The 20,908-nt window shown below is 40.0% G+C and overlaps 1 protein-coding gene and 1 long non-coding RNA gene across 8 annotated transcripts in view; one reads left to right on the top strand and one right to left on the bottom strand.

The window, feature by feature from the left end:
- Window positions 1–20,432, top strand: part of LOC120752800 (uncharacterized) — a 41,937-nt gene extending 21,505 nt beyond the window's left edge. The window contains exons 2-5 of the long non-coding RNA XR_005700816.1: window positions 9,125–9,252; window positions 14,987–15,780; window positions 16,927–17,107; window positions 20,308–20,432. This is a non-coding gene — a long non-coding RNA (uncharacterized LOC120752800). The remainder of the gene's footprint in view (window positions 1–9,124; window positions 9,253–14,986; window positions 15,781–16,926; window positions 17,108–20,307) is intronic.
- Window positions 13,769–20,908, bottom strand: part of FBXW7 (F-box and WD repeat domain containing 7) — a 176,446-nt gene continuing 169,306 nt past the window's right edge. For all 7 annotated transcript variants that reach the window (XM_040064420.1, XM_040064421.2, XM_040064418.2 and 4 more), the window contains 2 exons: window positions 16,886–17,096; window positions 13,769–15,841 (listed from right to left, as the gene is read on the bottom strand). In XM_040064420.1, the coding sequence (XP_039920354.1) occupies window positions 15,573–15,841; window positions 16,886–17,096 (480 nt within the window). In that variant the 3' untranslated portion in view covers window positions 13,769–15,572. The remainder of the gene's footprint in view (window positions 15,842–16,885; window positions 17,097–20,908) is intronic.

A 20,908-nucleotide genomic window follows, 5' to 3' on the forward strand; every position in this document is an offset into this window, starting at 1 on the left:
TTTCATTATACATTAAATAAATCTAGATAAAGAATGGATCTCTGTCTCAGCGAACAATCTCAGGAAATCTGAGTTGAATTGATGACCTTGACACTGGCATTACCTTCTCATGTTTTCTCTTTTTCATCTGTAAAATGAGGATTATAATACTTTATTTCTTTAAAGCCTTTGGAGATCTTTGGCTGAGAACTTTTGGCTATATTCTGTAAGTGACACTTCTTTACTTTTCAGAAACCCTTTCAAATTTCCATTAAAAAAAAAAATCAGCTTTTTTTGCTGGCACTTGCAGACTTCAATGTTGCTAGACAATGTTGCTGTGAGATTTTTCCAAAAATGAGTCATGAGAAATGGGCTCTTTCTTTTGCAGCCCTCGGTCTTGCAGAGAAGGTTGAGCTAGAGAAGGTTGGTATTTTTGCTTTTCAGCAGAAAAACGGACCAGTTTGTATGCTTGCAGGGACAAGCATGATAGTTCTCTTGCAGTTGGAAAGGGAAGCCTGTATAGGACTCTCCTCTTAGAGTGGTTTTTTTTGAGTCCCAGTAGAGAGCTAAGTGTCTTTTAGAATATATTTAAATTAATGAAGGGATTAAAGGATGTTGGTGCTTAAAAATAGCACGGAGCTGTTCTTAATGACATAGAATAATGGTTCAGAAGGGAACAGCTCTGACTACACCATTACGTAAGAAGCAAGGAGAAAAGAAATCAAGTTTGCTTGAAGACCAAAAGTCTTGCATTTGTAGGAGAGAAAAATAAAGCAACTGAGAGGTCTTTAGACTACATTGTGGCAGTTTCTGGTAGACTATGAAAGTGAAGATTTTCTAATTATCAGGAGGCTGGGGGAGGGGGGGTGTGGATTTTTGTTTTGTTAAACCGCTGAGGATTTCAAATGAGACAAGTAGCTGTTACATAATATTTAGCACAGAAACATCCCAAGGTTTCTGGGTGATTCCTTTGGCAGGGATAAAGCACTTATGTTTCTATGTTTCTTAAAATTACTTTTTCAACATGCGGAATGGTTCTGGTATCTCAGGGGGACAGTCTAGGCCAGACTTGACAGTGGAGTTGCATCATGGGATGCTGTCCCAATGGAGATGGGAATAAGCAGACAACTTCCATTAGAGATCACCACTGAGATGCCAGCAGCTTGTCGGAAGTGCTGTTTGCATCCCAAAGAGTAATTGCACATCACTGGAACACGTGGTAGAAAAAGCCGATATTAGCTTGGCAGGGAAAGGAAAGGGAATCGCATACTGCAAGTGGGAAAAGCTTTAGGGCCGTATTTCTATCCCATGGCCCATTCTCTTTCCTTCCTTGCGGAAGCCTTTAAGAGCTTGTATGCTTCTATTCTCAATGATTTACAGCCTTATATGTTTTCCAAGTTTTGAATCTAAATTGCTATTTTGGTATTGTTTTTGTGGTTTTTTCTTTTTTTTTTTTAACGTGCTTTCAAGGCCAAGGTTCTCCAAATTTCAGCTGCTTGCTTGGGTGAAACTATTCCACTGCCTATTAAATTTTACTGTGAAGCAACTTTTACCCAACAATCTGATTTTTCTTGATTTCTTCCTGTAAATGCTTAGATTCTTCTCTTTATTTTAACCCACAGATTTTCTAGTTTCACATCTTCAAATAATTGTAGATTTTTTTTGTAAGCTGTTCTTATGTCCTCTTCATTTTAGGTCTGTTGGACTCTTTGGCTGTCTGCCCTGTGAATCCTTTTATTTGTTTTCCCACATTAAGGGGATTGGCACTGAATGCATAGTCCGAAAGTGATCCTTTTCTATGTACATCTTCTGCTTATGCCTCTGCCTGTGCAGCCTAATCTTTCATTTAGTAATTTGTTGCCAAAGCACTTGGCAAATTTGTCTCTCACAAATACCTTTCGCAGGTCATCGCTGAAAGTTTTCTGCCTTACTCTGCTGCCAAAATGCAAGTTAGCTAATTTAAACTCTTGGAACACATTAGCATAGAGAAATGATTGAAAAGTTTATTGGGTAGCAGAAAGCTTTCAGGTCAACAGTTTTGCATTCAAAGGTGATTGCAAGGAAAGGAAGGTGGGAAGAGCAGAATATCTGGGTAATCTCTGTACCTAAGGAAATGTATGGTAGCCTGTGACTGCTATAATGAGCCTTGGGGCCACTGGCAGCTGGCATCTTTCAGCTCCTCTGCCTTGCCCTGGAAGGCTGGACCAACATGAAGCAGCTACAGGATGAGTAGTAGAGTGCAAAAGCTAATTTAAAATTGCAGCTGCCTTTTCCTCCTCGTCTTTGCCAAGTGCTTTGTGGTGAGAGCTAATGATCAGCGTTGCTGCCTCCCTGAGTGCTCCCCCTTGGGAGGGCACAGGCCTCGGCTCCACGGCAGCTCACGCACCCTTTGTAACTGCAGGAGCACTGCTCACCTTTGTTGCGGCTGCTGTTCACTTGGCTGGCTCTGTGCAAGGGTGAGCGATCCCGCGCAATACAATATGTCCCTTTTCTTAATAGCTATCTCATACATTCCCTTATGGTTTTCAAGTTGTATCTTCTTTATATCTGTAGCTGAGACTGCTGTCTTCCCGAGGTCCCAGTGTGGGATTTGCTTTACTCTAAGGCATTTTGGGTTATTTCACCAGTCTGTGTTTCCATAGCCTATTCCTCAAGGCATTTTCCAGTAAGAACAGTAGTGAGATAAAATATAAAGGGGACTTACAAGAAAGATTGAGAGAGCCTTTTTGCCAAGGCTTGTAGTGCCAAGACAAGGAGCAATGGTTTTAAACTAAAAAAGAGTAGAATTAGATTTGACATAAAGAAGAAATTCTTTATGATGAGAGTGGTCAGACACTGAAATGGGCTACTCAGTGAAGTTGTGGATGTAACTTTGTTGGAAACGTTCAAAGTCAGACTGGATAGAGCTTTGAGCAACCTGATGTAGTGAAAGATGCCTCTGCCTGTCACAGGGGGTTGGACTAGATGAAATTTAAGGGTCCTTTCCAACCCAAACCATTTTATGATTCAGTCCTGAAAATAATTTGGCCTATTTGACAGGTATCTGGATGTTGAAAGTCATGTCTGTTCCTTGTTCCCTGGTGTACTGTTTAATGTCCTGCTCCAGTTACCTGGGATAAAACTGTTTTCTTTCTGGGTACTAATGCTTAATTCAGCTGCACAGGTTCTCACTGCCTCTTTTGTCAGGCTAGGAGGATGCATATGGGAAGTGCTTGTTGCACCTTGGGTTTTTGTCAAATGCTTCGTGCTGTGTTTGCTTAGCTAAAAAAAGAAAGCATTTTGATTTCAAGCCATTGGACAGGGTGTGTTCTGCAATCCAAACTTCCTTTTACCATGCTGCATTTCTCTCCTTGATGGCATATTGATCTACCTTACTCAGGCCAGGCCTAGATTTCTGCCCAATTATGTGTCTCCATGTCTTTCAATTTCACATCTTAAGCAAAGCTCAAACTTGTTCCTCCATGCTGGGATCAAGTTCTGTAACTGCAGGTTCTCGCTGTGCATTTCCTTCAGGCTCATAATGAGCAGCACGGTGCAGCTACAGCTGGAGGTGAAACAAGTGGGGTTCACTGCAGATGTTGAACACCTTATGAGCATCATGTGGGGTTTCTGCTCCTCCAGCAGCCCTCTGCTTTTCCATGGAGTATCATGGAATTGAGCAAGGCTGAGTGCAGAGATGGATTTGAAAGTTTAGTTTATGGGTGCTTGATTTGTGTCCTCTGCAGAAGGTGGTGCTGAGGGTGCACAGCCTATGGTGTCTTGAGCATAGGTCTCTCTATTTCCTCCAGGAGTTTTCTTTCTTTCCCTACCAGCAGCACGTAGTTCAGTGTGTGCTAATTGCCTAGACATAGACAACTAAGTTGGGGCAAAACATCTGATCACTTCTCTAAGGAAAGCAGTCCAGTCTGGTCCAGTGTTACATCCTAGATGTTTGCTGGGATGGTTAAGCTGGTCAGAGCTCATAAGCTGACCTGACTGATTGCTGTTAACAGAGGGGTATAACCGTCTGAATGGAGTCTGGGTGTTGGGTGAGCATGGGAATAAGTGAGACTGGAGGTGTGGGAATGGCAGGAGTTGAGGTGAGTGCAGCATCTCTGCTTCCCCTGACACCTTTTGAGATACCAGCCTAACTCAGGGTCTCCTGAGGTTTTAACATTGCATCAGAATGCTGGGAGAGGCAGACCTGCCTTGCTCCTGGCCACTTGCTTCCCCTGTGCTGGCAGCAAACTGACCCTCTTGAGCCAACTCAGCTCCCTAAACCTCCAGAAAATTAACTGGAGATTAATTTTAGAAATTAACATTTCTAAAAATGTGAGTTCTCCACTGCCTCAGCAGATCAGCTCACCACTAGAGCCAGTTCCACAGGGCAGCACAGAGTCTCTCGTAGGAGCAAAGCTCAGAGTGACCACTGTGCTGTGAAACAACCACTTTCCCTAGCTCCTTCCTCCAGGCTGAGGTTTGGTGCTTGACCAATGCCTTTAGACTGCCTCCAAACCTAAGAAAATAATTCACTGATTTAGCTGCACCTGGTGTAGAGAAAGCTCTAGTGGTGTATTACAAAAGCTGCTTTGACATTCCTGCTATGTTTTTGACAGAATAGTTACTGTGTTTTTAAGAAGCATCTTAGCATGCACATGGCTGTATAATTTACAAATTGCATATATCTAGCCCAGAACACCAGGTTTTTTATTCAGACACTGTGATGCATTTTTGTACTACTTTGTTAGAGTATGAATTTTCAGTCTGAAAAATAAAGTCGTCTTCTCCGTTTCTGTTGCCGGAGGTTGGTCGTACAGGACTGTCCTCAGCAGAAAACAATGCTGCAGTTCATACCAATAGTTCAGCTTTTATGCAGTATTAATTAAATGAAAAAAAATGTATTTATTTACTGGCCAATTATCCAATTTTTTAAGATTGGTCTTCACTGAAAGATGAAATGAAGAGAAATGCAAAAGGAAAATTAGGTCATTAATGTACTCTTTGCTTCTAGCTTTCACTTCATTTGATTGTAAATTGTTTGCAGTAAAATTGCAAATTAGTAGCTTGGATAAAGCACTGTGAATTCCTTCAACATCAGATTTAAATGAGGAAGAATTGGGCCTCTAACCTTCATGGAGTATAACTGTAGCTGGATGCATTCCTAGGGGCTTATTATCCATTCCTCCACATTATTTGCTTGAACTCTCAATTGCTCACTGTTCAATGCACATTGGGATGCTGGAAAGTGCCTAAGAAGATGTGAGATGAAACCCAGGCAGTGGGATGCTCTTGCTACCAAACACAGACGTCAGAGGATGCGCCACATCCCACAGGCTTCCAAACAGGAATGGCTCTCAGAAAACCACATTGCTTTCCAAAAGCAGTGCGAAATTTACATCCTGAGCTGACAGAGAGACAAGGGTTATACTGAAATTAGGTTTTCCACATTTTGTAAGAAGAGCAGGTTGAAATAGCCATCCCTCCTGGAAAGGAAAATATACTGCATGAATTTCAGAGTCTGTTGTCTCCAGCCTCTTATTGAGTACAGGAGAAATGTCCTAAAATGTAGGCAAGGTAAATTTTGGTTTAGCATGAGATATTACTACTGTCACTTCATTTATTTTATGAGTAGGGTAATTTCTTCCTCTTTATCACACAGCTACTCATTGCCTGTGAAGCAGTGTCTTTTGTTTCACCTTTATTGCTTTTACCAAAAGCCAAAGTGATAGGAAGAAGAATCTTTATGGGCAATATCCTGAATTTTTAGCTAACAGCCATGGAGAGAGAGAGAGAGACGAAGATCCTCTTATAGAGCGTCTGTTGGGTGTGTGGCCACCCTGGAGGGAAAGGTTGGTGGCTGGAGGGACATCTGCGTGTGCTCCTGCTGGCCAGGTGTTTGGGAACAGGGTGCTTCTGTGATGCAGAAAATTTAAGCTCTGGTTTGTGTGCATAAATAGCTGGACTCAGGTACTAATTAGAGATAATTTGTCTGGAAAGTCAAAGATTAAAAGAACTCTTGTCTTCCTGTCAGAGGAATTTTGTCTGCCTCGTGCTGTCTGATAAATCAGATTGCTTAATGGGGGTGTTATGTGGATTTTTGGATTTTCCAGGAGCAAGTCAGAATATGCTGATATTAGACACAAGGTTTTGGGGTTTTTTTCTTCTTTGGTGCACTCATTATGTCTGTGGGAGAGTTTCTGCACCCTTTCGTCTCGGGTTTAGCTGCCTTTGTCTGCTACGTGGTGGCTCCCATTAGCTGTACAAGGTACTCATCTGGTTGTCAGTGGGAAAGGCTTCTGCACCTCAGGCATTCAAGATACAATGCTTGTCACGTGTCCTGCTTTTTGAACTTTGAACCTCTGTCTAATTCTAACTTATTTTTTCTGATCCAATGATCCTTCAGCCTGGAAAGGATGAGCAGGAACATTCATCTATTGTCAGCCTGGTTCAAACCATGGGGAAAGTACAGTGGTTGCTGTTCTGCTCTGTTCATAAAACAACAAGCAAGAGAAAAATGCTTGGATAGAACAAGCAAAAAAAAAAAAAAAAAGCGCCCTGTGTAGCACATCGTTATTATCTTTCTCACTGAGTAAATGCAGCCATACAATCTGTGAGTATGGTATGCCCAGTTTGGGCTGTGTATTGAGTGGGAGTACATTTACAGGGAGACGTTGCCTGCAATTGTTAACAGTATTTAAGATGAAATGAAACAAGCAGATAAAAGATTCAGGGATTTGGGTTTGAGTTTTGTTAATTTGGCTTGTTGCTGTTGTGTGGGTTTTGTGTGCTGGTTTTGCTGGTTGTTGTTCTGCAAAGATGAGGATATCTTATCCTTATGACTTTGTTGGTCTGGACACTGTGTCCTTCTTAATAGTTGCTTATCCTTTTGAGTTATGTTGGATTAAGACAATGCAGAAGACGAGTTGAGCTTAGATAAGTGCTGGATGTCTGGGTTTTTTTCCAGTGGGATATATTGTGTCACTAGAACAGTAAAATCTCACCAGCACCAGGATAGTGTTCTTGGTGCACAGTCACATCCTACACTGGCTCTGGAGCTTTTATTGCTTACGCTGTCAGTGCATATTAAGAATTAGTGAGCAGTGTGCACTAGATTGTTTTAGACACGGTTTCTGTATTATTCCTAACATCCCTTGACAGCCCGTGCCATCCCAGCTGTGCTGTGTTGGTAGCACCGGAAGGAATATCCGCCACCGTTGTTGAATTTGGAATATAGGTTCATTTGCAGCCTGAAATTCTTATTTATTATACAAAGATTTATAAAATGGGCATCAGTCAGGATGAACAGTTTCTGTCCAGAGCTCTGAATCTTCTAAAAGTTCGTTAACAAAAGTAACTTCCAAATACTGCACAGATTTAGAAAATCAGGTATTACCTCTGTTTCATAATGAGGAGTATTTTCAACATTACCTTTCCACGCTAGATTTCCTTAGGAGCAAGAAAACATAATTTTTAAATAACATATTATATTTTGTCAGAAAGCAGAAGAAGGAATTCTTGATGAGTATTGAAAGAGACAATTCTTGTTGCTCAGCTATTTGTGAAATTGGTGGTAGACGAGTCCGTGCTTAAGAGGGCGTGATCCTACTGCTGTTGGACCATTTGAGTTATTTGTGCACCATGGAGAGACGAACATTAGATGCAGAAAAATAATTGAATTTTTCTGAGTGCTCTATATTTGCTTCTCATCTGGCTTATGCATCTACTGTATATCTTGTATGCACAGGGGGGTGTGAAAAAGACTCCAGCTCGCCAACTCAGATCTTGGAATCGGGAAAGAGAGGAGAGCTGGCTCTGACAGTTCAAAGCAGAGATGTTCACAAATGGAGAAAGATGAGGAAGATAAAAAGTCTGAAATATAGGGACATGAATGGTAAAACATGAACAGAAAAACATAGGGAACAGGACAAAGGCGGAAAGGAAACATAAGGAAATTGAAGTGTGAGTGTCAAAGAAAAGAGAAAATAAGAGGCGTAAATAGAGGAAAACAGAAAAATTATGTAGTTGTCAAGTCTTTTTAAAAATATGTAAAGCTCTAAGTATTCCAAGATGAGAATGTGTATATATAGAAATGAATATGTAGTTTGAGCCTTTTTAAATTTAGGATGAAGTCTTGAATTTTTCAAATCAAATTGGAGACTTATGGGCTTAGTGAAGCCATACCCCATTTACAAGATGAACACGTTTAGTGGTATCTCACACAAAGCATTCCTCCTCCTTGTTGCTCCTCTGCCCCAGGTTGTCCCTGTTGTGCCATATGGCCAACAGTGATAAACAGTGAGGCCTCAAGAGCTGGTTCTGCTCTGAAATGACCGCCCATAAGCAGGTAAATCCATACATACCAGTTTGTGGGTTTGCAATCTAAAACCGTGAGACTGAAGGACGGACACAAGGAACATCATGTTACTGTGTTGTTTTGCATGAAATTGTAGTATTTGAATTGTTGCAGTAGTCAGCAGAATGGTAAAGAGCATCCAGCACATGCCTAAAGTGTGTGCTAAGTGGGCAATAGAAATACCAACAGAAAAATTTTTCTATAAAACTTGTTTATTTGGGAAAATGTGGATGTTAGTTAATTGAAACATTCACTTTTGTCTACTGAGAACTGACAGGAGGAACACCAAAGCAGACAAAAAGCAGCAAACTGACTGAAGGGATATTTTTGAGCCCTATCTACTATGCAGCTTTTGAGTTCTTCCTTATTCTAAACTATAATGTGAATATTTGAAATCAGCTCTGAAATGTATCAGGAAACTTTAAAAAAATGGCAGTTTGAAAAAAGAGGGGAATGTAGTACTCAGATTTTTTGTATATCAGGGTAAAGAAAACAAGTTTTATAATCTTTGTGTATCTGTAAAGCTGTGGTACTGCTAGAAATGCATTTCAAGCTGAGGAGCTCAAAATAAAACTCCAGTTTAGGAAGAGCAGCGCTGCTCAGTTTACCACACTGATATATGCAGCCATAGTCTGAATCCTTCTGTCCCTTAGAAATCATCAATCCTCTTGAAGGTGTGAGCATCTTCTCAGACTGTCAGATTTGAATATTTAATCTAGAGAATGAACTTGAGTTTAAATGCGACAACTTTGGCAATGGAAATGGCTTTTGAAGTCTTTTGATCTTCTACATTCCACATTTCCTGTTTTAAAGAATGAAGCGCTCTCAAACAATGCACTGTAAGCAGCCTGCGAAAACTTCATCTCAGACATGAGGAACCAGACACAAGGAGGAGGTCTGGGGGCATTTAATTCATCTCCCCATCAAACAATCTGCCCCAGGTAAGAGCAGTTCAGGTGAGCCAGAGCTAACAGGGTTGGTCATGTCCTCAATTACACGGCAGCCCAACTCACAGCTTTCTTTAAAAATCTCCTGTGCTTTGTTGATGACAATGATGAAATACCCCACCGTAGCCATGGTAGGATGTAAAATTATGATTGCTTGGAAAACCTCCCCACCCTGCCCCCTCAAAAGCCCCAAATTGTTGTCATCTGCCCTTCTCCGAATTCCATAGGTCACTTCCGATCCAGCTTACATACACGTTCCATGTTTTTCACTGTCCTTAGACCATGACCTCTCCCAGCTTCCAGGAGACAACACTTAGGATCCTGCTTTAACTGTGACACTTCTTAGGATGTGCCTATTTTTCAGGCATTACTGGAAAACTAAAGAGTTGAGATCAACTTGAAATTTACTTCATTGATCCAGGTCTAGAACAGTTTTTTTTTCAGTCTAGACTCAGGCTGGGGATCATTTTTAGTGACACTGATGATGAATCTCTTCCTGGGATGAATGATTTCTTCTCATCTCCATACACTACACCTTGGAGTGTTCAGTGTTAGACTCGAGGCTGTGCTGTCCCTTTGTATTAAGTGGCAAAATGTCCAGCAGCACAGAAGACAAAAAGCTTGTCTCTCACCAAAAGTTTTGCTAATATATAAGTTTGGACAAGATCAGCTTGTCAGTAGGGACCAGGGAGTTGAGGCTCCATTTAGGCGAGGCAGAGGTGAGGACAAAGGAGAGCTGAAGGATGCCTTTGGCCAAGTCTTAGTCTGTAATTTAGAACCAGTGCTGAATTGGCAAACCGCTGTGATTAATGATTTCTTGGGGAGATTCTGTCCTAGCTCAGTTATGATTTTATAGGACTCTCCTGTCCCAGCTGGGCTAGAGCAATGCAGTGTACATGGGCATAAAGCCATTGGTTCTTAGGCAGCTGCAGTCTCACAGAGTGCTGCAGCACTTCCCCTCGGCAGCTCGTGCTCCTGGTAGCACAGTGCACCATTTCTTTGCCCTGAAGTGCTGCTGGGCCAGTGGGCAACTTGAGCAGGGAGCAAGAGCCTGGACTGGCTGCTGACTTTTTGGTCACAACTGTTGGTTTGTCAGACTGTCTGTCTCAGAAGGAACCTGGGACAGCTTTTATGTAAAAACAGCTGGCGTATTTATAAACCTGCAGTAATCTTGAAGAGGTGTTTGAAAAATTGTATATGCCATTTTTTAGATGAAGTCTGATGTTTATCAAATAGATCATATACTTCATGTATAGTCATAAACATCATGTATCATCATAAAATGCTAAACCTCATTCCACAGCATGTGTATCTTTGCACAGTGACAGGGATCGAGGTTATAGATAGAATGGCAGGAGATGGAAAGAAAATAATATTCCCACTTTTTTTAAAGATTTAGGGGGTAGTATGGCTTGGATATTATCCTTTAAGTAATAAACAGTTTGTCAGAGTGACCAAAGTCATTATTGGCAAGTTTTTCTTTATTATTATTACTATTACTGTTATTTGGCTCTGCTGTAGAGTTGCACAACTTCACTATTTCTTTTTCTGAATGATCAGATATTGATTTACTGGTAGAAGATTTTGACCAGACTGATTGTAAGAGATTTGCATTTCTTTTAACTGGATTCTATAAGCTGTTTAGAAGGGCCTCTCCACAGGAATGCTGAAAGAGTTGAAGGCATCTGAGTTCTCGCTTTGGCAAAATATCAGGTGGATTCTGTTGGGATGGGAGCTGGTTCTGATTATTAGTGAGGAGCCAGGGGTGCTGTGGGAGAGGTTCTGTTGATGGTTATGTCCACACCAGCAATTAATGCATTGCAGTAGGAGCAGAACTGCAGTACCAATTACAAAATGCTGGTCCTGAAGACCTAATGTCCACATTAATGTATTTTTGAGGTGTTGGACTAGTTCTGGTTCGGTCTCACATGCTCCTCCAGTGGCTTGAATGCCTGGAGTGTGCTCCTGGAGAGCTGCTCCAGAGTTAGTTTCACCCTGAAGGAATCCTGTTAGTGGTCTCCAAGGCAGCACTGTGTTCTATTGGGAAAACTGCTGATCTGAAGTACAAATTGATGTAGACACAGCTGTTAAATGTCTGGTCCTATCTCTTCAATAAGTAAATTGAGACCACAGGAACAGGCTCTTGGAGGAAAGGCATACCAGTTCTGACTTACTGTTGGATAAAATCAAGGTCCGTTAAAAAATTATTACATAAAAAAATAAAACCTCAATGTTGTTGACTTGGTTTTACATACAGGAAGAAATAAGGAAGCTCTTTCTAGGGCTAAAACTAAAAGGAAAAGGGGAATCAGCATGAAAAGACAGCAGAAATGCCAGAAACACCACTGCAGTTACCTCTCTAGGATAGCTGCAGTATTTTGACATAGCCTATGATGACTAAGCCACTGGATTCAAGAAGTGCCTGTGTATTGAGAGCATATAAGATATTATAGTCTTATACAAGTATTCTTAAATGTTTTCATTCAAAAAACCCCCTGAAACACTCCACCCACCTTAAAATCAAAATCTTATCATACAGAATGAAGAAGTTTCCTAAGCAGTCTCACTTGGAGCATGTGCTGCTGAAGAGTTTCTATTGTGAGCTATTTTATGGTGAGAACATCAACAAAAGGGGGGTGTAAAGAGAAACTGCTCCAACAGCTTCTTACATGTAATGTGTTTACTACAGGCCCATCTTTGAAATCCTGTCACTTAAATCACAAAATTTCCACTTATTGAGCTGTGTTGTTCAGATAGCTCATAAGCAACTCCTACAAACCTCAACAGACTTCACAAAATTAGAAGTCTTTAAAGCGCTAACACAATTAACTTTGTAAAGCTGTTTTATTGAATGAGAAAAGTTTTTTCTAAAAATATTTTTAAGTATTGTGTTGTTTTTTTGTATTCAGTGTAACAGTCAATCATATCTTGACTTTGCAGCCAATAGTTTATTTGAATCTAAATGTGTGATGAAGGAATCTGAAAATATGGTTTGCTTAACAAGTTCAAGTTATTCTGTATTCATTTGAACATTTAGATACTGCTGGAACTACACTGTCAACAGGAAAACTTCTCAATTCTGGTTAAACACATTTTCCTTCTGGTCATATTTGATGCCTAAAATGTACTTGAACTGACTGTACACTTTGATTTGTTAGTTTTCCTCTTCTGTCAGTTCACTCTTCTGCCCAGATTTGTTTTCCTGCCCTCCAGCACAACGTTACTCAGAAACCTCTCACCCTCCTGCACCATCAGGCCAGCACCTTCGCTCTTTGAATACATGTTGTTGCAATTTCTACAAATCATGGAAGAAAATTACATAATCTTAAAAGCTATTGCTCTGCTCACTGCATTAAATATTCATATTTCTACCCTTCTATTTCCATCCTCTCACAAGTACTTCAGCCCACACTGGTGCACCTTCTGCCATTGGGGGCTTGGAGTCCTGGCCTGCGCTCTCAGCAGAACCATGCAACGTCCTGGCAGCCTTTCACTGCCATTTTAGCAAAGGATTAACTCTTTAATTGTTTTAACATAAATAAGAGACAATCACAGCATTTATATTGTCAGTGCTTGCCGCAAGCTTTTTTTCCTTAAGCATCAATTCAAGGAACAGATTTTTACAATTTGGAATTGCTCAGTCAGTTCGGATGGCTTTTTAATCTCTAGAGGCCAGATGGAAGTGTGATCCTTCACCATTGCATGTTTTGCATAATGTAGGGATTGGAATTGAATTTTGTTTGCACATAGTCATAGATGTGTAAGTATACAAATATTTTTCCTTTCCATCCATGAATTTTCTCTTCTACTGTTTTGTTTTTTAATGACAGCTTTCTAGAGGGGAAAACTGTCACAAACAAGCCAATACTATGCCCTGAAAGAAAAGCTTAGACAGAAGAAAACAATGATTTTGGTCAAGGAGATTTGAGACAGAACCTGACACTCAAATGCTAAGTTTCTGCAAAAGTTGATGACTTACCTTGGTTGCAGGGCTCTGGTAAAACTGCTGTTGGACTGATGTGGAACGATATTACTTTATTATTTCTTCTGAAACTTTATTTCAGGCTCTCCTACAATCCTAACTTTGATTTTACTTGTATTTATGGATTTATTCTTTGCTGTCAACTGCAATCAACTGATTGAAACCCCTAAATAATAAACATCAGGTTTCAATTTAAGATGCAGTAACAAGATGCTATCGGAAGAAGTTTTACGTACTTTAGCAGCTTTTTATAGCTGCCTCCCCCCCGCGCAAGGTCCTGACACACTCATCGTGACAAGGAGCGAATGTCTTTCCCGAATGTTTGTCCAGACCCACGTGACAAGTCCTGCATGGCAACTGAAGGAGAGGACGCTCACACACCTGTTTGTGGAAGGGTTATATAAAAAGTCCCAAGACATATTTTAGCATCTACCAGTAAGATGAGCAACTTGACCTGCTTCACCCCTCAAAGGATGCATAATATTAAATTAACAACTAGAAAGTAAATTAAAAAAAAAAAAGACATACTAACATGAAAAAACACATTTTATTGCACTTAAGTTATAAGAAAATAAAATTTCTAGGTGAATCAAACCATAGACACAATCCCTTTAAAGGTTGTTTTCCTCCATCATGTCAGGTTGTTACATAACTAAAATTAACCAACTGGAATCTGATTGTTTTAAATCAGACTATAAATAAAACAAAAACAAAAACAAAAAAGGAGGAAAAAAGATCGCCTAGGATACAGTGTTAAACCACTTTCACAGTTCAGCTTGAGTTGTGGCTCTTGGAGAATGAGGCAAACCATTTGACTCTTTCTTTTCTCATTTTGTTTGCATGTGACATCTTTACAAAAACCTAAGTTTTTGCTCTGTCAGTTCCTCCCAGCAATAACTGTAACAGTTGTTTGTTTCTCAAATACTGTAAAACACTAAGACTGACCAGCAACTTTATTTTAACTTTTGTATTTTATAATATTTTTTAAAAATTTTGTCAGTTTTTTTTCAATGTATGTTCATTCCATTCACCACAGCCCTCACAAAGAAAAATTTCCCCACAGAACAGGCTGCAATAGCTTTGTTCCAAGGAATGTGTTTTAATTTTTGCCCAGAAAAAAGAAAATAAGCTTTGCACACACACTCAATTCTTTATTTGCAGGCAAACTTCACTCTTAATTGTCTGAAACTCTTCCACTCTCAGCCTCTTAGAGGCACAGTTGGCTCAAGTTTCAGTGGCAAAAAGTCTTTTTCTGTAACCAAACTAGAGCAAATTTGGAATTCAGTCTGGGACTAAAACGTCACAGCAGAAAAAAAAAATAAAAAAAAATAATTTGCTTTTCTTTCTTTCATTTAGCAGCATAAATAAGTTTGGCCACTGGGAATACAGTACAGGGGTGGGACAACAATCCCGTAATTGAAGACCTACTTCTAGCACCAGCATTGCGAATTAAATCCATCAGAGGACTCTCAAAACCCAGGACAACTTGCCACCTCAGAGCAACTTATGCATTGAAGAGTGTAGATGGAAGCAACAGTAAATAGATTAAACAGAGGCTAATACTGTGATTGACATTGGCAATGGTTGGCAAAAAAAAAAAAAAAAAAAAAAAAAAAAAAAAAGTATAAAGAAAAAAAAAAAAAAGCTCTGATAAAACTGTACAAAACAATTCACAGTAATATTTTAGCTTTTCCATACCAGGAATGGACTCTTTGTTTTTGTTTTTGTTTGTTTTTCTCATTGCAGATGCTCTCTAGTTTTTGAAAGTCAACCAGTGACTGCTCGTGGAGGTTGGAAGGGACCTTGGAGGGAGTCCAGTCCAACCCCCTGCTCGGAGCGGGGCTAAGGGACAGCGTGTTGCTCGGAGGGGCTGCCGGGACCCAGGGTGACCCAGGGGTGCACGAGCAGGCTCGCCTGTGCAGCTTATTTCAAGATCTCTGCGGTAAAATAACTTGTTAACAAGAACTGTAACTTTTTTTTTTTTTTTTTCACTCCAAATTGCTGGAGGAGCGTTTGGAGGAAAGTAAAGAAATTAATTGCACCTGGTTTCATTTCTAAAGTTGGATTTTTGCAAAGCTGCCCCGGTCAAAAGTGTAGCCTTTTTATGTGACGAGACAGCAAAAGCCTCTCTTGTCAGTTATAGTTTGTCATCTTTGTCTTCTCCTTCGTAGTCTGTAGGTCTTTAGGATCTGTTGCCCCAAGGCAACATCCTGCACCACCAAGGACAAGGGATTTTTTTCCTTTCTCTTTTTTTTCTTTTTTCTTTCTTTTTCAGGGGGGAGGGAAAGGAGAACATCGTCTACACGTTTGGACAAATTCATCTTTCTGCCCTTCACTTCATATCGACGTCAAAGTCCAACACCAGCAGCTTTGTTTCCTCAGTCCCGTTGCGGCTCCCGACTGCACACACCAGCTTTGTGTTAGAAGCTCTGATTCGCCACACGACGCCTCCGCTTCCCCCGCTCTCCAATGTGACTAGATTTCGGATAAATTCACCCGTTTTCAAGTCCCAAAGTTTTACAGTCCCATCATCTGAGCTGGTAATTACAAAGTTCTTGTTGAACTGTAAACAGGTCACAGCACTCTGATGCTTGTTGGGACCTGTAAGAGTAAACAAAAACATTTCTGTTTGTAATTAATTAGAAAGCAATGTCAGTGCTGCGTCTAGAATAAACACCTCGCTATTTGCATACAGCTCTTTCCATCTATTAGAACTATTAGAGAACTATCTGTTACAACTCCAGGGTTTGTACATTAAAAGGTACAGAAGCCTTGCCAAGCTTTCAAAAAGTGAAGGCAGGTATAAAAAAAAATTCCCCAGTATTTCCTTCTTTGTTTCAGTGATCTCATTGTGCTGTGTATCAGCAGTTGGGCAAACTTGGACATCCATGAAAATGAACCTAACCATCCACAGTGAGGTGACCGCTGTAAGAGTTTGTCTCCAAACCCCTTTGAAGTGTTATGATGAGATTACTCCATCAGTAAATACTGACAGTTATATGTAGACATATAAATATATATATGTTAAAGCAGCAGTTTGCTTTACAGGGAAATTTAATTTTCTGCTCCAGCCAGCACTGCTGCATGTGATATATGAGAATGATACAAGACCTTTTTTGTGAGGAGAAACACGACCGTACGTTTGTGTGCATGATGCCGGAGTGGCAACTGTCAACATGGAGGAAAAAAAAAATCTTTCCTCTCACTGAAATAAAGAAAACATCTTCCACTTGCATCTCTTGATTTATTGCAACAGACAGTGTACTTTGCCTCCTGATCCAATTAAACTGTAGGCTTTGAAACATTCAAGTGACCCCTAAATAAATACATTGACTGTCTATTTTGAGATGTAATTTCCTACATATTTCTGTGGCTTATTAGGATAATATACCCGTAGCAAATTGCTATCAGTCCAGACCATCTGCCTTTCATAATAGGCAAGTGATTTGAATAGATTAGATTAAATACATTTTGTTCTTCTAGTTCAGAAAAAGATCAAACAGCTGTCATCAGAAAAATATTTAAGTTTTAAGTGGTCAGTGCTTGTTTCTTTGTACATAATTATTTTCAAGTTTTTTTAATGTAGAATCTGCAGCACAGATCACTGTAGCATGCTTGATTTACATGAAGGTAGTTTAAGCTTACCTTGCAATGTCTGTAAACATTGTCCTGTTTTAATGTCCCAGATTTTGACTGTAGAATCAGCATTCCCAGATACAAGTATATTGTCCTTGAGTTCCATTCCACTTGTGAGTGACTGGTGGCCTGTTAGAGTGTGAATGCAGTTGCCTGTCTCCACATCCCAAACTCGGATGGAGGTGTCAAGAGATCCACTCACCACATGGATACCATCAAACTACAAGAAAGGTAAATCTGTTACAAACAATTATATTAGGACCTTACAAAGAAGGCTATTAAGCATTTAATTCACTAAATGCAAGGTTAGATACCATATATATTCAGAAACTGAGGTACAAAGGAAGAACTCAGTAGAGATTGCCATGTTTGATACCACAGCAGGTGCTTAATGGTCAGTGCAATTTTCTGTTGAAGACATGTGAGCTCTTGAGGAACATGGTTTGAAAAGAGAGTCTGAGCCACTGGTCTTTGAAATGCAATACATCTCTTTTAAACACAGCAGATACTGACTACCCTGCAGCGTGCAACAGTAAGAGAAAGTATTTTCCTAAAGGAGATGTTTAAAAGCCAATCTTGTTTTTTACAAGTCAGAGGGACTTAAAGCAGAAGAACAACAACATTATTCCAGAATCATCTACACCAAAGTCACAACATAAGAAAATGGACCGAAATCTAATTGAAAAATGTAGAATTTAGCTATTTTGTAACCCCAATTGTGTACAGTAAGGAAGTGTAACTTTCCAGTTATTGTCGGGAAACCATACAGGCTAAGATCTGAGATTCTTCTGACCAAGAGGACTGATCATGTAGAGAACAGAAAGGTGGAAAATAACTTGAGCTATAGTGACAACATAAGAATTCTCAAAAAAGGGAAAAAGCAGTAGAATAAAACCAGTGGGCTTCAAGAGGGAATACTTAGAAAACCAAGACTTCCTTCCCATGAGGAGTTTATGTATCTATTCTCTGAGGGGAAGAAGAGTTCAGGACAGTTGGCACACTCTTAAAGACACAAACTATCCTATGTGAAAGAAAGATAGGAAGTACTGTAAATTACTGAGACCCACTTGGCTAAACCAGAAGGAATTGTAGAAAAAGTAGAAACTAGATCAACAGATGTGTATAAAAGAGCACACTGGGACAAAACCAGAAAGGCAGGGCACAACACTAGATAAAACTAGCAAGGGCCATTTCACTATTGTGTAAAAAAGTCCCAACCAAAACATAACAAAACAAACAAAAAAAACCACACCAAGAAGAAGGCCAAAAGCCCCTCATTTATCCTCAGTGGGAAGGAAACACTGATTGAGGCCAGCTATTTAACTTCTTTTTGTCTCAGTCCTCAGCCATGTGAGGGTAGGCTCACTGCACTAATGCCAATGACAAATGAGTACAAGCTTTTGCTGGAATGGGGGAACAAAATCACATAAGGCAAATTGTTTTAAGACAGTCTCAGAGACATCTGCTGCTATCTTTGAGAACCCATGGAAGACAGACAAGTTTCAGATGGCAAATACAATTCCTTCCTTTTATTGAAGGAGATGATGGGATAGGGTAATTACGGATCAATCAGCCTAACTTCAATTTCCACAAGGAACTTTTAAGCCTTCAGAAACGTGGTAAGCAGCAGCAAACACAGATTTGTGGGACAATTATCTTAGCCAATATGATATTTTTTTTCTGTGGAGTAGAAAGCCGTGTGAAACAGCAAATGTCTTGGTTGTATTTTTACAAAGAGGGTAACAAATTTGAGGCAGGGATACTACTACTTTTTTCAGAGTACTATTAGACATCCAAAAGAGTTTCAGAGAGGTCTGGCATTTACTATTTTCATTAGGATTTGTGTGACATTTGAAACAGTAGAACTGACCAAAGACAAAGAGTGTAGAAGTCAAGTGAAAAGTGTGAAGATCTGAACTTGGCAGGGAATGAATAAAGGTACAGCTGCAGCCTCAGAGAAGGAAGGCTGGACAGGAATCTTAGTTATATTTAAGGCAATCTGACACTGCTTGTCCATGTGAACTGACTGGTACCTGATAAGGCAAGGAACAAACCCAGTTAGGGGAACTCGACTATCTGGGGCTGCTGCTTCTTATAAGACCCACAGAAAATGAGTATCTTCGATCTCTGCAGTCAGACATGGTTGGGCATGGCACCTAGATTCAAAGAATGGAGAGTGACTGGCACACAGACTGCTTATCTGCTGCATGCACTGCATTTCTGGTGAAAATACACTAAAAAAGGCCCTCTGGTATCTGAATGGAAGGCATAAAAAAACCCAAAACCTTTTCACTTCTAGCAAGCATTGATAAGACTCTGACTGGACCTTGTCTTGGGTCCCCTGCTTTCAAAGAGGATGGGAAATAATCTGACTCCAGATAAAAAGACAAGGAGTTCCAAGTAGCCCAACAGACTTAGAAACACCAGAGAATATTTTTCTGTCCTGAAAAGAACTAAACCTGATTGATGCAACAAATTTTGAATCCTTTTCCCCCTTTCCCACAAACAAATTATATTCCCTGATCATAAGGTATTCAGAAAGAAAAGTTTAAGGCTGGGCATCAAGAGAAAGAGATGGTGCTGCAGTAAAACAGACAATGGTTTGGATCAGTGAGTTATCCATACACCTTGAGAATCTGTGGGTTACTGCGAAGGCAGGTCAAGAAAAAGTAAGAAAACTCAGCACGGTTAATGGTCTTCAACTGCTGCATAAGGATCTCTGGAAAATATTCGGTCTATACATGGGGAAATAGTGAGCTATAACAGAACCTGCCAGGGAGGACTGGCTTATTCCATCTGATTATTCTGTTTACGGGAGTTTTGCTGTTTGGGGCTACTTCAGGCTGAAGGGCAGGAGCCACCAGGCAATTTTAAAGAATCTTTCTGTTCCAAACCTGCAAGCACCTGTAAGCCTCCAGCTTGCCCTCCCCAACCCCCTTCCCATTTGTTTCACAACATATTGATGTGTAACACAACCCAGTTATTTGATCCATTATTACTAGAGTATCAGAGCAAGACATAAATATTCATAAGCCAAAACAGGAGCTAGTGGTGAAGATAAGTTAGAATTTTTTTCCCAAACTGTTTTGTTCCCAAACTGCCCCACATGAAGGAAATCCTCAGAACATTTCTGAGAGGTAGGTAGGTAGTACAGCATTTTTAACTTGCTTGCTGCTTGTCTAGAAAACACTCCTCAGCATATGAATGTAAGAGAAGGGCTGGAGTTTTTGATAAATTTTGCTACATCTCTTTGGGAAAGGAAACCAATTAGGAACTTTGTTCATATTTTATGTATTATGGAGAGTTATGAAATACTTTATGAAAAATGTCTCTAGCACTGAGCTTCACTTTCTGAGTCAAAAACCACAGCAGTTACATGCATTCATGCCATTTCCCAATTTTGAACTGTCTTTGTTGATTTCTTTTTCAAGTCCTGCCAGACTGTGGTGTGAACAGGCACAAGCATGAAATTAATTTCTTTTGCCTTTCAATGCCTGGAAGTGATGCTCCGACTCTATGAATGAACAAGATGATGTTTTGGGTTAGTAAAGGTAAGAAGATCCAAGACATGAGGTCTGTGTGTATCTTTGCCAGCTTTGTGGGAAACTGGTGGGCTACAGAGAGATGCCACGAAGCAGCACCATAATAACCTGCACCTACATTAACGTTGCTGTCGAAATGCCTCACGCTTGTATATCTGGCCTGTACTCAGAGAAGAGGAGGTAGAAGGCTAGAAATTTACGTAGGATCATTAAAATTTTAGGTTGAGCCTTACTGTGAATTATAGTTTAAAAATGGAAGACAGTACTAGAAAATGAGGATAAACAGACCTCCATAAATCAGAACATTAATCCAACAGGGGTTTTGGCACATCGTCAATTGGTACATCCTGTGATTTATTTAAAACAATAAGTTTGGAATTTCTTGAGGAAAGCAAAAACATAGTTCCAAAATACATGCAAGATTTGAAAAAAAAAAAAATCTCAACCAAACAACACATCAATCCACAAAACAACATAACTTGCTGGTATA

Source organism: Hirundo rustica, chromosome 5 (assembly GCF_015227805.2).
Source record: "Hirundo rustica isolate bHirRus1 chromosome 5, bHirRus1.pri.v3, whole genome shotgun sequence".
NCBI lineage: Eukaryota > Metazoa > Chordata > Aves > Passeriformes > Hirundinidae > Hirundo > Hirundo rustica.